This window comes from Colletotrichum aenigma, assembly GCF_013390185.1.
Source record: "Colletotrichum aenigma strain Cg56 chromosome Unknown KSG_Cg56_contig04, whole genome shotgun sequence".
NCBI lineage: Eukaryota > Fungi > Ascomycota > Sordariomycetes > Glomerellales > Glomerellaceae > Colletotrichum > Colletotrichum aenigma.
In genome coordinates, this window is record NW_023500910.1 from 2,959,644 (window position 1) to 2,974,719 (window position 15,076).

Sequence of the window (15,076 nt, forward strand, 5' to 3'; positions counted from 1 at the left end):
ATGGTGGTTACCCACGGGGAGATATTATTTCTTGGGTTTGGCATCGCATAGTCGCGCAGGAGCGCCTCAATACAGTCAAATGGTACAATGAATGGGCTGCGGCAATTTGCACAACGCCGGCCAATGTGGCCGACCAGGAGTAAAGGCACACGAGAAGATACGATACCATAGGAAGCACTGGAATGATTACGCCTAGCCTTATGACTGTTACTCTCGATACCCTTAGCCCGATTTCTCTATTGTAGCCACATTGCGTATACCCGTGCCATTAGATTCCAACCACTTCACCGGGTGTCGTTTATAGAATGGCCAAGGAGGCACAACGAGGAGAAATGTAAGGGCGGTGCCAGCGAGACCTATGTAAACTGCCAACTTGATATCTTGAAGGAAAAAGCCGACGAGGAAGGCGAGTGCCTAAAATATAAACTGTTAGAAGGTCGCGGAGAAGAGGGATATGGTGTTGAAAGTTTTGAGGTGCGAACTTACCCCGGATGCTGAGAGGACGAGGGTCGCCAAGAGGTCGGCCAGCTTTTGGCCCTCAAAGTCCTGAGGAGAGGCAGACATCAGCGCAACGTGATTTGGATAAAGACGTCTTGCGGCACTCACAATCTGACCCTCGGCCAGGTCGCGCACCTGGTCGAGAATTTGATCAGCCATGCGGGCTATGGAAGGGAATTGTGTCGAAGTGAAGGACTGTGTGACGGTACGAGATGCTGCGTCTGGTAGCAAGATTGAAGGGCGATCGAGAAACGCGTGCAGCAAGGAATTGGCTTGGCAAGGAATAGAATCAGTCTGTCGGCCCGTAGATGTATGCCCGAAAAGTAAGAAGATGGGTATTTTGAGGCGATCAACGGATCAGGCTTACGAGGAGTCCGCTGGGTGTAGTTGGCAACAAGTATGCCAGTTCGTAATAGTAAGGTAGGTGCTTGGAAGCACGGACACTATGCTTGGCTCTACCTAAGTACGGACAGGTAGCAGCCCATTCGGCGGAAGCACTCGAAGCGACCCATGACACTGGAAGCACTTGGCTTGGGCGTGCACCCCCTTTGGAGGGGCACAATAGATCAGTGTACCGCGAACCGTTTGAACGGACCCACAAACTGTGGGCTTGCACGGTGCCGCCCGGCCCGGGTCCACTCAGCTACCTACGCAACTGTGAATGTACACTAGCGCACCTCACTACTAAATTCCTACAGGGCACGTCGCACTGGCACCACAGCAGTCGGGCTCACTCAGAGGACCCGTGACAGACCACCCGCTGCAGCGACACTGGACGACTTCAGTTCCCCACCTCACTGCCCAACTGCTGGGCTGCTGTTGGCCGGAGCCAGGTAGTGCTTGACACCTGAAGGGGAAAAAAGTTCTCCTTCGCCTCGCCTCTGCCGGGCGTCTCCCTGGCTCGGAATTTTTCTGACAACCAGGAAATCCTCTCCTCCCTTTTATGGCCTCTCTCTCTCTCTCTTCTTTACCACAGGAAAAACAACAAAAACTCGACCGCACCACCGCTCGAGGGCAAGTTCAAATCGTCCCAAGTCTTCCATTGCCGACGGCCAGTTTCTGCTCATTGCCTCGCACAGAACGAGCATTCCATCAGATCAGTCTGATTTTTTCTTTGACAATCGACTTTCGGGACTGCGACGGACGAACCTGTTTCCGGGCGACGAGTCCCGCATCTAGGGTTGACCCAAATAGAACACCTCTCGTACCTCTGCCGCTGCTATCGCCAGGAAATCCCTCTTTCTGGTCCTTTATCGTCAAACCGCAAACTCGCGGGGAATTTTACCTTCGATATCGCACACGCTCGTCCGACCTCCCAGCACCCGCGTAACTGCATCACAGTCCGGCATTATCGTCCTCGCCTGGCTTCATTTTCACAGGTCGCGAGACCCAACTGAACTACCCTCTCAACCAGAACACCACCAAGTTGGCTTCACTCGCAGCTGCCGCTACCTCCCCCTCCCGTTCACTCCTAGGTCCTGGTTTCTGGGTCTACAGCGGAGTGAACAAGAAGCCTCCATAACTGGGTTTCCCCATTGCCGATTTCATACACCTTGGAAACATCACTGCGAAAACGTCACGCCGTCGCTCTGCTGGCATTTCCAGCGTTTATCACGGCTCTCGGGACTGTCGCCAGCCCTCTTTGCCCTGGAAGCTAGCTATTCGTTCAGCGGACAGCGCGCCGCGGCCGCGCGGGGTGCTATCAACTGCGGTTTGCATCGCACGTCACTAAACGCATCAGTTATGGGTATCGCCATCTGAGTTGAGCGTTGCGGAGGCATTTGAAGAGAAGCGATTCCGAGTAACACATCTCATCGCTCTCCCTTACGGTCCTGTAAATCGACTGGTCCGCCTGTTTCATCGCGTCAATCGAAATACCAGCAGCACCGCAAGCGTACTGTCAACAATTCTCATCATGTCGGACCACGAGGAGACCATCTCTGAGGGCACCTTCAAGACGCCGATCCCTGAGCTTGACGATCACCGTCACCAGGTCACGGCTGCCCCTCACCCAGAGCGTCCCCGTCGAGGCACTTTCGACACGCTTTACGGAGCTCGATTGCTGAGCCCCGAGTCGGCTGCAGCGGATGCATCAGCCAACATTCGGGTGAGGGACTTTGAAGAAGCAATTGTGGATGAAGAAGGGGCTGATGTCTCACCAACGGCTCGTCGTGTTCGTCGGCCGACGGTTGAGACCATCACTGATCAACGATCCGTGTCGCCGCCAAACTCTGTCAAGGCCTTCGCTGAGGCGCGTCGGCGTGAGCGTGGCATGTCCTTTTCTGAGTCTAAGGCGGAGCGGGCTGGTGACGAAGAAGAGCTGCACCGAGCTGTTTCAATCAGCAGTCGCCGAAGCCATCGCAGCCGGCCGCACACGGTGGACGATGGTGCCAGCCTGGCTACCAATCAGTCCGCCGAGGAAGACGTTTGCTTCCCTCTCCAGGAGGGTCGGCGCAAAGACCAGTTGTACATTGACTTCGACTATCTCGAGAACTTTGTTCAGTCGGATAGGGCCTCGCGGGTCAACAGCCGCCGCGAATCTCTTCGTGCCTTCCCAGACCTCAGGCCGCAGACATCTGAAGCTGTGCAGCCACAATTGCAGCTCCACACTGTTGATGGAGACATTCTCAACATGCCCTCGGACTCGTCCACGGGTCAGGATGCTCCCGAGAAGGAGCCCGCTGTGGATGAGGAGCCTAAGGCGAAGCAATCCCCAGCGCAACAGCCGGTGGATCCCAACCGGTTCAGCTTCTTTTCTTCGGCGTGGGAGTCAACGATCCACGCTGCAGAACTCGGCGACCTCGTGCTACCCGGAGAGGACCTCCGCGGTCTCTTTGCCTTGCCTGCAGATGAGTCGGATGGTGTTTGGTGGCTGAACGTCAACAACCCGACCAAAGAGGAGGTTGTTGCTCTCTGCAAGGCTTTCGGTGTTCATCCGCTCACCATCGAAGATATCACAACGCAAGAGGCTCGGGAGAAGATTGAGCTCTTCCCCTCTTACTACTTTGCGAGCTTCCGATCGTTCCACGCAGTTCAGGAAGATGACGGCATCGAATACGAGCCCTTCAATATCTATGTCGTCGTCTTCCGTGAGGGTACTCTAAGCTTCAGCTTTGAGCCAAACGCACATGCGTCGCACGTGCGGAAGCGCATTGCCCTTCTCAAGGACTACGTTGCGCTCAGCAGTGACTGGATCTGCTATGCCCTCATGTAAGTTTTTCTGCTTGCGCATGTCGGCAATCCTTGCTAACCTTCTCACCAGCGACGATATTGTCGATTGCTTCGCGCCTGTCATTCGTGAAATCGAAGTCGAGGCAGATGCTATCGAGGATGGCGTCTTCGTGGCTCGTGAGGACGACTCAAACGCTTTCCTTCGATCAATCGGCCGTGTTCGTAAGAACACTATGGCTTTGATGCGCCTTCTGGGAGGCAAAGCTGATGTGCTCCGAGGCTTCACGAAGCGCTGCAACGAGAACTACAAGGTCACTCCCCGCATGGATATCGGCCTCTATCTTGGTGACATCCAAGATCACGTCGTTACCATGGTCACCAACCTAGGTCACTTTGAGAAGATCTTGTCTCGCTCCCACAGCAACTACTTGGCGCAACTTTCGATCAACAGCATCTCGCAGGGCACGCACACGAACTTGGTTCTAAGCAAGATCACCTTCCTGGCATCCATCCTCGTGCCGCTGAACCTTGTCAGCGGTTTGTTTGGCATGAACGTTCCAGTTCCGTTCGCAGGGAGCAACACTCTCGCTCCATTCTTCACCATCTTGGGAAGTTTGATTTTCTTCTGTGTGGTTAGCTTGGCTTTGGCTCGCAGATACAAGTACATTTAAAGACACGGTCCTGTGTGCTAGGCGGATACTATGGCTGAGTGATCAGAGGAAATGACGGTAGCACTAAAGAAGGAGAGGATGGCATTGGGACTAGACTACGTAGTAATTTCACCTTTCTCTCGTTGCAATCGGATCTGCTGACGATGTGTGTCAAATTAACCGTTGAACCGTGTAACAAAAGGGGGAAAATCAAAAGCCTCCATGCAGTGTGAGTTTGTTCTCTACGGTAAAGTTGGGCATGTGTTTCTCGAGGTATGCTCCTTGCAAGTATGCGTAATGTCAAAAAGTTGGTCGTCTCTCCTCAGACGAAAACTACGGTGTCCAAGCGAAGCGGATTCTGTGCCAATGTGGTGAGGTAGGTCCTACCTACCTACCTAGGTAGTACTGAGACTAAGGTAGCGGGACCCAGAGTGGGGACATGGGAAAAAGTGTGAGCCAACTGAACCTTTGTTATTCCAAAACCTTCACCACGAAGAACAACCGCAACGACGCACGCCTCAGGTCTCCTATACCGTTGTTTCAAGGAAGATCGAAATCTGGAACTTTCTACATCACACGCAACCGCGTTGTAACACGACTTCTCCGGAGCGCAGCGTCAGACACGGAAGCCATGGAGTCATCTAAGCAGGCCCTCCAGAACACCGACCTGGAACAGCTCAATGACAAGGACAAGGCCGAGCTCCGTCAATTCCTTGCGAACGAGCAGCAGCGGTCGCAGATACAATCACGTGAGCACAATCTCCGATTCTGTAGAGCGCAGCGCGAGGCAGCATTAGGCAATCGAGGCAAGCAAGGAAGCTGACATGCAATCACGACAGAAACCCACGCGCTCACGGAAATTTGCTGGAAAAAGTGCGCCAGCGGCTCGATTCGCGGCTCAAAACTGGAAAGGGGAGAGGAGTCGTGCCTTGCCAACTGTGTGGACCGCTTCCTCGATGTCAACTTCCTCACAATGAAGCACCTGAACAACATGCGTTCGGGCTAGATGATTTGTATGCTCACATGGGCCTAGGAGGATGGGGCTCAAATACCGAGAGGGGAATGGAAGACGCCTCAGCTGGCGCTCATCTCACGTACAAGCATTGTAGGACTACGACATGTTACGAGTGATTGGATAGCACACTTCCCACGCTGCCATTGCAATTTAGTGCATACAATTCTAGTGATTACATTGATTGGCGAGCACAGGGAGCAAAAAGGAGCAGTTGTGGTTCAATGTGGTTCAAAGACAGGGTCACGAGGGGCGGCAGTGGTTCCGCGTTCATATGCAATTTTTGAGACTCAACCTGGTCATTGTACCCCAGCTCGAGGACTGGGGAATCGATTTGCGCCCCCTGGAATTCCACCCTCGGGGATCTAATCAACAACCTTTAGACGCCAATGCCAATGCCGTTGCAGTCAATGAACCCGAATTGCTTTTTGTTCCCGTACCCATTCCCGTCATTTCAATGTTTAAACGAGAGCCAGCTTGGTGGCGGCGATGTCAAGAGCATCGACGTCAGGGGTGAGGCGGGCGTAGGCCTTCTTGGAGCCGTCAGGGCTACACCAGTCATTGTTAGTTCATTTGATGTTGATGGTCTGTCTGTTGCGCGCATGTCGCATCCAACTAAGGGAGAACTTCTCTTACCGGATCAGGGTGTTGATCTTGACGGTGTCGATGTCGTAGAGCTTCTTCAAGGCCTGCTTGATCTGGGCCTTGTTGGACTTGATGTCGACGATGAAGACGAGGGTGTTGTTCTCCTCAATCTTCTTCATGGCGCTCTCGGTGTTGAGGGGGTGGATGATGATCTTGTGCTCGTCGAGACGGGGCTCGTGAGGGATCGACTTGCGGGGGTACTTGGGGGCGCGGGAGACAACGAGAGTCTTGGGGCGGTGGAAGGAGGTCGTGTAGCGGACCTTGGTCTTCTTGTGGGAGTTGGTCTAAGAAGTTTGCATGTCAGCTTAGGTCGTCCGTCTTGAAATGTGCTTTCTTGGAGGAGGCGGGAGACATGGAGCGAGCAGTCGAGGTCGCCGCCATTCATCGATCCCGCTTCATTCCGAGGAAGCGCCTCGTCAAATTTTTGCGTTGTACTTACACCCTTCAGGGCAGCCTTGGCAGCAGCATTGGCCTGCTTGGAGCCCTTGGGAGCCTTGGAGGCACCGCCTGTAGTAGATGTCGCATCAGCAATCGCTCTTTATGATCAAAGAACTCGCAAAATCTGCTGCAGCATGATGCTCGGGAGGTTCGCCCCGTTGCCGTCGACGGGCAGAAGATTCATCGAGCTGGAAACATCTTGGAATGGTGTTGCTGTCAAGTACCTTTCTTGGTGTTAGGGGCCATTGTGAATGTTGGGGGTCGTTGGCTGGCTGGTCGGGTTAGCTGGCTGAGTCGCGGTTGAGGTCAAAAAAAGAAGGCTCTCGTGAACTTTTCCTTTTTCCCCCCCCCCCAGATTCTGTGGTTTGTGTTAGGGCATTGGGGTTTTTTTTTTTTTTTTTCCCTCGCTTACATGGTCCGTGCATCCTCGAGGCTGGGCTGCTCGACGACCGGGACGGCGGGGGCCCGGAAACTTATCTAAGAAACGCAATATCTATTCGCCGGTCGCTGACAGCGGAGCTCACCTACCTGAGGCACCTTAAGATCAGTTCGTGGTCGGGTCGGGAGAACCAATGGATGTCGAAATTTTGTTCTGAGAGATTCTTGACTACATGATACTCTATGGCTTCGCAATATCTCTCGAGCTTTGAGATTCTCTGATACTAGATCTGGTTTGTCGTGATCGCATCCCGACCGTCAAATACCCTGCACAATATTTCTTACCGCCGGTATCAAAAGCCTTGTGCGGTCACACTTGTTCTTTCGAGAAGTGACGGCTCATCAGCTATGGCTCGACAAAAACCAACACCGAAGCTTCTGTCAAGTGGTAGACCTCCAACTCTGAAGAAGGCGAAGTCGATTAGTCGGAAAGAAACCAGAACTCTCATCAACACTCATCACACACTGCAGAAGAAGCGACAGCAGGCCTTGGCAAGAAACGACGAGAAAGAAGCTGCGGCTTTGGCGGCGAAGATTTCTGCGCTCGGCGGACTCAAGGAGTATCAACAGGCCAGTCTCCAGGGCCAAAGGACAGATCGTGGCGGAGACAGCTCAAAAGTTCTTCTGGACTGGCTGCGATCGGCGAATCTCCAATCAACAAAGACCATGGCGGCGGCGACGAGCGACAACCGCGGCAGTGAACGCCGCCGCTTGCGCATGCTTGAGGTGGGCGCACTCAGTGTCGGTAATGCTTGCTCCAAGAGTGGGCTTTTCGAGATGGAGCTCATCGACCTTAACAGTCAACAGCCGGGAATCCTCCAACAGGACTTCATGGAGAGACCTCTTCCCAAGGACGATACAGAGCGGTTTGATATCATCTCACTCAGTCTGGTTCTTAACTACGTCCCTGACCACTCGCTACGTGGGGAGATGCTTCTCCGTACGCTGTCATTTCTCCGTCAGCCCAATGACGATCTTCCAGAGAGCGCCCGCAACGTTTTCCCCTCATTGTTCGTCGTTCTACCCAAAAGCTGCATCTCCAATTCACGCTACTTCTCCCAGGATCGACTTGTTGAGCTGATGACTCTCTTGGGATACGCCCAGGTCGGAGTCAAGCTCACGAACAAATTGGCCTACTCCTTCTGGAAGAGACAGGGCCCTGCTCAGCAGCCCATGACCCCGTTTACCAAGACTGAGGTCAACCCAGGAGTGACTCGGAATAACTTTGCTATCACTCTGAAAGCTTCGTGACACCAGTGGCCCGGAAGTTGTCATTTCAGTACCGCTGTGGAACAGGCGAGAATGATGACTGATGAGGACACCCGGTTAACCAACGCGCGATCCAACACTACGGCCTCCGAAGTCGGGTGGAGAAACCTTACTCCTGTTCGAAGCAGATACGGAGCTTTATCCCTGGCTGCGGCTTCCTTTTTCAGGACGGCAATGGGCGATCAAAAGGGAGAACTCGACGACACAGTGGGATTCCTCAGCAGGTGGCCTTGCATAGATCGACGGACGATCACTTGCGTTATCACCATGGAAATGCGCACTACAAAGTGTCACGTTGCCCAGAGGGTCAGCGCCGGCTAGCCCTGGTGATATGCCCAGGTACCGTCTCTCCAGACTTCAAGAACCCCGTTCAAACGCCCCCACCCGCCGCTCAACACTCTTATCACCGGCATCAACAATGTACCGTGAAAAGGTGGCGGATGGCTCGGGGTCGGTAGAGTACCTGGCCGCTAGTTATCAAGAGATGGCTCGAGTGTTGCTTGCGAGCCCTAATTGAATGTGGCTGGACTGTTCATTTCGTTACCGTGAGAGATGAAGCTGGGTGTGTAACAAGTATTTAGGCATTTAACACCCGGATTCTTATATTGGATTCGTTGTGTCCTTGCTCGCTTTGCCCAGAGTTCAGCACTAAACCAATTGTCTAGGCTGGGCTCCGACTGGCGTCGTTGTGGCTACGCACAAAGTTGTGGTACGGCGCTGTGAAGAGTTGGAGGGGGTCGCCTGGAACGGTCTTTGTGTGGATTGGAAGAAAGGAGAGCAGGAACAAGATTTGTGGATTCGCGGGAAGGACGGAGACGGGAAAGCTGAAGGTGATGTTCGCCGGATGCAGACTGTATTCGAGGCACCCCAAACGAACCCTCCCGATCGAGCTACAGCGTTTATCAGGAGCATTTGCCGGCAAACCCGCAATCATTCGGCGATTGTCATTGTGTTGATCCATGATCCTCCAACTCATTGAAGTCCCTGATCGGCTGAGGGTTCATATCAGCCGGCAAAGGTGCGTTGCCCGGGCGAACGACGGGTATGCTTTGCATTCCTGCCGCAATGGCGGCTGAGACTTCAAGTGGATTGTCGCTGAGGAAGAGCCACTCATCAGGCTTGGTATCTTGAAAGTTGGATAAGATATTGGTGTAGCTGCTAGACTCGGTTTTGAGGCCGGCGTTAACAGTGTCGAACCAGCCAGAGATGAGGGGTGTCAAGTCCGACGGCAGAGCATCTGTGTGGGCAAAGAAGAGTTTCTGCGCGGGAACAGAGCCGGATGAGTAGATAACCAGGCGCAAACCGGCGTTTTTCCACGATAGAAGACGCCCAGGGACATCTTTGAAGAGGGGTGCCTTGATCTCGCCAGATTTGTAGCCCTCCTTCCAGAGATAGCCTTGGAGAGCCTTGAGGTAAGAAATCTTGACATCGCGGCTGACGAGGTCCCGGAAGTGAGCCTCGAAAGCGGAACGGTCAGACACGCAATCATCAGGGAAAGCGTTCCGGTAGTGAGAAAATTCAGGGCTGTCCCACTGCTTGTCTAAGGTGGCCGGCAGAACGTTGACAGCATAGGGGAACTATGGGGAGGACGAAGTGTCAGTACGGGACGCAGGGATTGTGCCGTCTCGAGTCTATGCGCACGGTGATCCGGCAGGAATGGACAGGCGACCTCCGTGGTAGGAGAAGGCAAGCGGCGGAGAGCATAATCGGGGTGTCACCCGGGACCCGACAGAACCGGGGTTGGGAGGTGGAAGTGGCTGCGGGCAAGACAATCATACCAAGACATCTTTGACAAAGGAAATGGGGCACACGGTCCCTTCTGCAACGCGGGCGAGTGGTTCAAATCAGCGTGAGTTCTCTTATCAACTACAAAACAAATCCATCCAAGTCCGAAAATGTGTGGATGCGGGGAGATGAAGGCTCACCGATGTCAAGCAACACGACCTTGACACTGCCGACTTTCGGTGCCATGGTGGGCTGTTCAGGCACGATGTGCGTCGGGTGTTTTTGCGTCGGTAGTGGCGGTGACCAGGTGAGAAGAAATATGGATAGAGGTGAGACGGTGAGGACCGGGACGCGACGCGCGAAATGTCAGAGGAACGCGAGAAGGGTGAAAGAAAATCCTTCAGTGAGGTTTCGCGTGTTGTGAGTTGGTATGTCCTGTAGCTGACTTGACCAAGCTGACACTGGTTCGTGCATGAGGATGGACGGCGGTAAATTGCGAAGAAGGCGGTCAAGCCAAACCGGAAACCAAGAAGGCCCGGAAGGGGAAAAGGATGCAGCGTCGTAGGTAGGTTGGGTTGCAGCTGTCGTAGGTGTGTGTGTGTGTGCGACTGCGACGGAGCTGTACGAAGGTGGGGGTGGGGTCGACGAATGAGGCGCCAAAGAGTTACACAAACCTTCTCCGGTAGGCCCAATTGGAGCAGCATGTCAAGACAGCTTAAGGCTAGATGAACCAGCGGTGAGCCCGTCCGTTGGCGACAGCAACAATAACAACGACTACGACTACACCACGATCGCATTGAAAACACATTGCGGAAGGACCGAGTGTTGGACGAGCTGGGCCCTTGAAAGCGCCGGACGGATTCGGCACGGGAGCCGGAAAGGGAACCGGCGGCGGGAGCTGTCACGAGTCCGTCGGCGGTCAGGCCCCATGGAAAGGCAGAGAACGACGGCGGTGACCCAAAGGAAGCGCCAGAAGCGAGAGAAGAGGCGGTTGGGGGTGAGGACGCATCCGTCAGCCACTCAGGTATTGTCAGTACCTGGCAACCTGGGACCAATTTCGATGCGCAGCAAGGCGCCATAAGCCAGAGAAAAGCCACACCAAGGTCGTCCACCGCCGATAGTCCGCCGTGCCTAGTCCCGGTCGCAGGTCCAAGGCAGTTGTTGTCAGCCAATTGACGGTAGCAATTTTGCGTGTTTTCATGCACTTGCCATGGTATGGGCCAGATACTCGTAGCCACGAGCTGTTGAACCCCTTTGTTTCTCGCCTCCCATCTTGTCTCGATCCACAGAGATAGATCCACTTGACCAATAATGTCGACGTATCTCGTCGAGAGGCGTTGGGCGAACGGCCACAACACGACGGAGGACGCCTGGCAGTTGCGCCATCGTGGTGCCTGACGAGCTCAGCTATCACTCACTCACCCACTGAGTCACTCATATAGGTGAGGTATCGGACACGGAGGCGACACGTTGGAATGTGCCCGGCAGGCAGCAATGCGGACCCGGCTGTCCACATGGTCTCTTATCGTCGCCGTCGCCGCTGCCGCCACCCCGATAACGCTGCGGAACGAAGGCAGCCCAGGGTAGGGGAAGCTGCAAGCTGCTGCAGAAATGCCTGGTCGGGACCTAGAGTGGGTAACTTTGCAGCAGCTCTTGCAGCATTCTCGTGGCAGAGGCTGGAGACCTGAAGCTCTAATCTGGCCCGTACTGGACCGTAGGAGCTTGCAGCGGGAATCCGCACAACCCGCTCCTCCACAGATCCTGCTTCACGCGCGACGCTATTGCCGCTAAACTTGCCGTGATCAGCGGTAACCAACTGCAGCACAACATGCGCCGATGTTTGATCACTACCTAGGTATCTGAGGAAGCCGAGGACCAACGGGAAGGGAAGCTCGACGCGAGGGACGAATTGCCATACATACCACACCCAATCTACAAAAAGCAAAACGCCAGCAAAACGCCAGCATTTAGCCGGCGACCCATAACAGCTTAGTGCCAGTTCAGGTGCAGCGTTGCAAGATAAGACATGAGGGAACTTGAACATCGGAGCAGCATCAGCTGTTGCTCTATTTGCGTGCTTGCCTCTTGGTCAAGTCAAGACAAGACAGGAACAGTTGTCTGCGTACAGACTACGGATAAGCACACAGCACGTTGTTGACGGGACCGTCTCCCGGCGGCCGAGTCGCTACTCCTCCCGAAATCTACTTCCTCCCCGCCGGTCGGTCACACGACTAGAATCCGACGGGGGGACTGGCGGTACCGGGGCTATAAGGAAAGGGTGGACAGGAACGGCGACGTCTGATGCAGACAAGCCAATATCGAACGCACCGAATGACGCCTTTGCTCATCTCATTTCCCCGCCTTCGGAGCTTCCCCTTGTCCGGCGTGTAGCTGAGGTTGGCGACACGGAAGCAGACGACTTCGAGTGGGTGAGCTTACGGCATGTGTCAGTCTTCGCCTTGTATTAATCGGCTAGATAGAACGTTGTGAACATCTGCGTACGGCTGCGAGGTTTCGCGTTGTCGACAATCTGTGAGCCAATTTGGGTTCATGGGGATGACGAAGAGCGCAATGTCTGAAACACCCTCGATGACGGCCATGGGCAGCCAAGCCAACGTTACGGGCGCTAGTCAGCAGCTGTCGGACCAAAGCAGCTCGTTTGGAGGGACTATGGAGGGGTCAGATCAGCGTTCAATCACCGGACGAAGGTTTGACGTTGAAGTCTCGGAGTCGGAGGAAGAGACAACACTACGACGTTGCCTTGGCACAAATGTAGACGCCTGGGTGGGATAGGCGCTGACATCGTACAGACACGGTGTTCTGTCGTTCTATACTAATTAACGCACTGCACACATACGGTGAAGATCACGAAGCTATGCCACGGCAAAGTTGCTTCGCGTCATCTTAGATAGAGAATGCGTGCGAAGATAAGATGAGGCATGTGAAGTATACGACTTCACAAACATTGAGCTTCAGCTTATCAGGCTCCAATTGCACAACGACGAGACGATACGTGATCCCGTGCTTCTACACATTCTAGTATCTGTGCAAGTAGCGGTATCTTATCACCGTCCGTGGTGGGGGAGAGAGGCACGCAATTCCAGCGTCAGACCCGGGTGAAAGGCGGGGCTTACGCCAGCTTTCGTCTGATGCCGGAACATCCATGGAGAAGGATCACGGACGGAGTGCGCTTTGATGCGTTGGCCCTTGGGTCGACCTCACCAGGAATCCGGGGGATTCGTGGATGCTGATCTGCTCCCTCAGACCAAGGCCCCGGGATGTACTGTTATTGTTCTGTACCCACTGCGTACTGCTGCGATAGGGACAGCGTCGCGATGTGGATTTCGGGGAGACAAGGGAATTACACTTCTGCCCATCTGCAGGTAGAAAGGGGTGCAGAGAGGGCTAGCCAATGAGACAAACGCCAGGTGAGCAAGTGAAACAGAAACCCAAGGAATCCAGTCGAGGCATTGTGTGAGATAAACAGCAGACCAGACACTCAGCTGCAGGTCTGCCAGTGCCAGTGCCAGCAACCATAGCTCTAGCGTTACTCACGGAGAGAGAGAGAGAGAGAGAGAGGGAGGCAGGAGCCTGGGTAGCTTCTCCGTGCAATCTCCTGTGACGGAACTGTGCCGGGGTCGACCGTCTCGAAGCGAAGCGGGAGACGTCGAGAAACGGGAATGCTAACGGTGCACAACTGACGAGTGACGACGGACCTGACCCCTTGCTACCCCACGGCCGGAGTCTCGAACGGTCCAAGAAGTCAGATCGCAATGTGGGAAGGAAAACGGCAACCAGCTTCAATCAAATCGAACTCTCTCCCTTATCGGGGCCCAATCCACCTCCCCGGCTGAGTTTAGTCACGTCCTCTGCTCCCCGTCGAAGGCATGACCGAGTGACGGATCAGCAATAGAACTTGACATAATTGAACGCTATTCTTGTGCAATGCTTCCTGGGAACCTCCCGACACGTAGTTCAAGCAGTGCAGCTCGCCGAGGAAGACAGTCGAGGACACATGGCACGAATGACGATGTTCTTCAGCCATGATCCAGGAGTTGCTTCATGAATTCTGGGACCCGTGGGAGGGGCCGTTGCCACTCTATCTTTGGTAGCTAAGCCGTAATGGGGTCCATACCTGCAATCCCGTCTGATCCCCTTACCTAGGCATCTTTAGAAGACGGGTTATTGGTTCCTTATTTCCCAACGTAGGTAAACAGACCGGGTTATGTAAGGCGAGGTGGTATCCGAGATCCGATAGCTTGACCTGCAGAGGGTCCTCTGGCCAGTTCATCTTGATGGAGGACCAAAAAGAGTCAGAGGACTGAACAAATCGAGAAGGACCCCTTTTCCCAAGTTTCGGCGTCTCCATAACAATCAAAAACGTGGGACAGAAGGGAATACAGTGCTATGTCGTTCCATACCAAGACAAGCACAGTAAGGTAGCACCCGTGCCTAGTACGTGACGCGCTCCCCGCTCGTGTCCGTGAACGAATTGCTTCTCAAGATTGCAAAGAAACGGCGCTGGGCGTTAGGTCAATGGCTGGCTCGGCCGGCCGACAGGTTTCTTGGTGGTGGGATCCTTGGAGTGTCGTTTGGTTGCGCGCTTCCCGCCGCAGCAAGCGACTCGAATCGAGCGCGCACGAGCATCAGGCAGTGCGGCACGCGACGAAGAACTGTTGGATGGCAGCAGGAGGAGCAGCTGGATACGCGGCCGCCATGTCGACGTTGCAGCTTTCTTGCCGCTGCCATATACTTGCTGGCCGCGTACCTGGCGGTGTGGCGACCAGCAACGCAGCAAAGCGGGGTCAAGACACCTTACCTAAGGTACCCGCTCGCTCATGTCCACGGCGGTTGGTGGCCGGCTGTGCAGCCGGACGGACAGCTGCGCCAACCAGCCACGGCGGCCACTTTACGTTAAGGCAAATAGGTATTGTAAACAGCGTAATATGTTTTTGGCAGTTTAGCATGATTAGAGCTGCGCAACTAAAGTATTCCCAGGGGGCCGACAAGTACCTGGGCACCGTTAACAGAACGTGGCCTTTTCAACGGGACAGTGGGTGTTCATGTACGAGGCATGACACCTAATAAAGATGCTTAGGTATGTAACGGGCTTCCGAGTTGTAAGATATGCTATCTACCTTACCGGTACGTGTTTGAACTTCCGCCACTGCTTTGCCTATGATAGATAGGTATGATAGACACCCACGGTACGAATACAGTGAAAGACACA

At 54.3% G+C, this 15,076-nt stretch overlaps 6 protein-coding genes across 6 annotated transcripts; 3 read left to right on the top strand and 3 right to left on the bottom strand.

The window, feature by feature from the left end:
- Positions 1-222: 222 nt before the first annotated feature.
- SPCS1 (Signal peptidase complex subunit 1) lies at positions 223-657 on the bottom strand (the record flags this gene model as incomplete). Its single annotated transcript, XM_037321928.1, has 3 exons — positions 223-414; positions 487-546; positions 607-657. 3 exons carry the CDS (start codon positions 655-657, stop codon positions 223-225), a joined length of 303 nt encoding a protein of 100 aa, XP_037180339.1.
- Positions 658-2,413: 1,756 nt separating this feature from the next.
- Positions 2,414-4,340, top strand: CGCA056_v006680 (putative metal ion transporter; the record flags this gene model as incomplete). The annotated part of the gene is made up of 2 exons (XM_037321929.1): positions 2,414-3,708; positions 3,761-4,340. The coding sequence occupies 2 exons, from the start codon at positions 2,414-2,416 to the stop codon at positions 4,338-4,340; spliced, it is 1,875 nt and encodes a 624-aa protein (XP_037179433.1).
- Positions 4,341-4,950: 610 nt separating this feature from the next.
- On the top strand, positions 4,951-5,325 carry TIM8 (Mitochondrial import inner membrane translocase subunit TIM8; the record flags this gene model as incomplete). Its single annotated transcript, XM_037321930.1, has 2 exons — positions 4,951-5,068; positions 5,159-5,325. 2 exons carry the CDS (start codon positions 4,951-4,953, stop codon positions 5,323-5,325), a joined length of 285 nt encoding a protein of 94 aa, XP_037179432.1.
- Positions 5,326-5,792: 467 nt separating this feature from the next.
- Positions 5,793-6,660, bottom strand: RL25 (60S ribosomal protein L25; the record flags this gene model as incomplete). The annotated part of the gene is made up of 4 exons (XM_037321931.1): positions 5,793-5,880; positions 5,968-6,260; positions 6,416-6,483; positions 6,639-6,660. The coding sequence occupies 4 exons, from the start codon at positions 6,658-6,660 to the stop codon at positions 5,793-5,795; spliced, it is 471 nt and encodes a 156-aa protein (XP_037179431.1).
- Positions 6,661-7,200: 540 nt separating this feature from the next.
- On the top strand, positions 7,201-8,103 carry BMT2 (25S rRNA (adenine(2142)-N(1))-methyltransferase; the record flags this gene model as incomplete). The annotated part of the gene is made up of 1 exon (XM_037321932.1): positions 7,201-8,103. The coding sequence occupies one exon, from the start codon at positions 7,201-7,203 to the stop codon at positions 8,101-8,103; it is 903 nt and encodes a 300-aa protein (XP_037179430.1).
- A 962-nt stretch (positions 8,104-9,065) lies between these two features.
- UTR4 (Enolase-phosphatase E1) lies at positions 9,066-10,092 on the bottom strand (the record flags this gene model as incomplete). The annotated part of the gene is made up of 3 exons (XM_037321933.1): positions 9,066-9,698; positions 9,900-9,940; positions 10,047-10,092. 3 exons carry the CDS (start codon positions 10,090-10,092, stop codon positions 9,066-9,068), a joined length of 720 nt encoding a protein of 239 aa, XP_037179429.1.
- Positions 10,093-15,076: the final 4,984 nt, after the last annotated feature.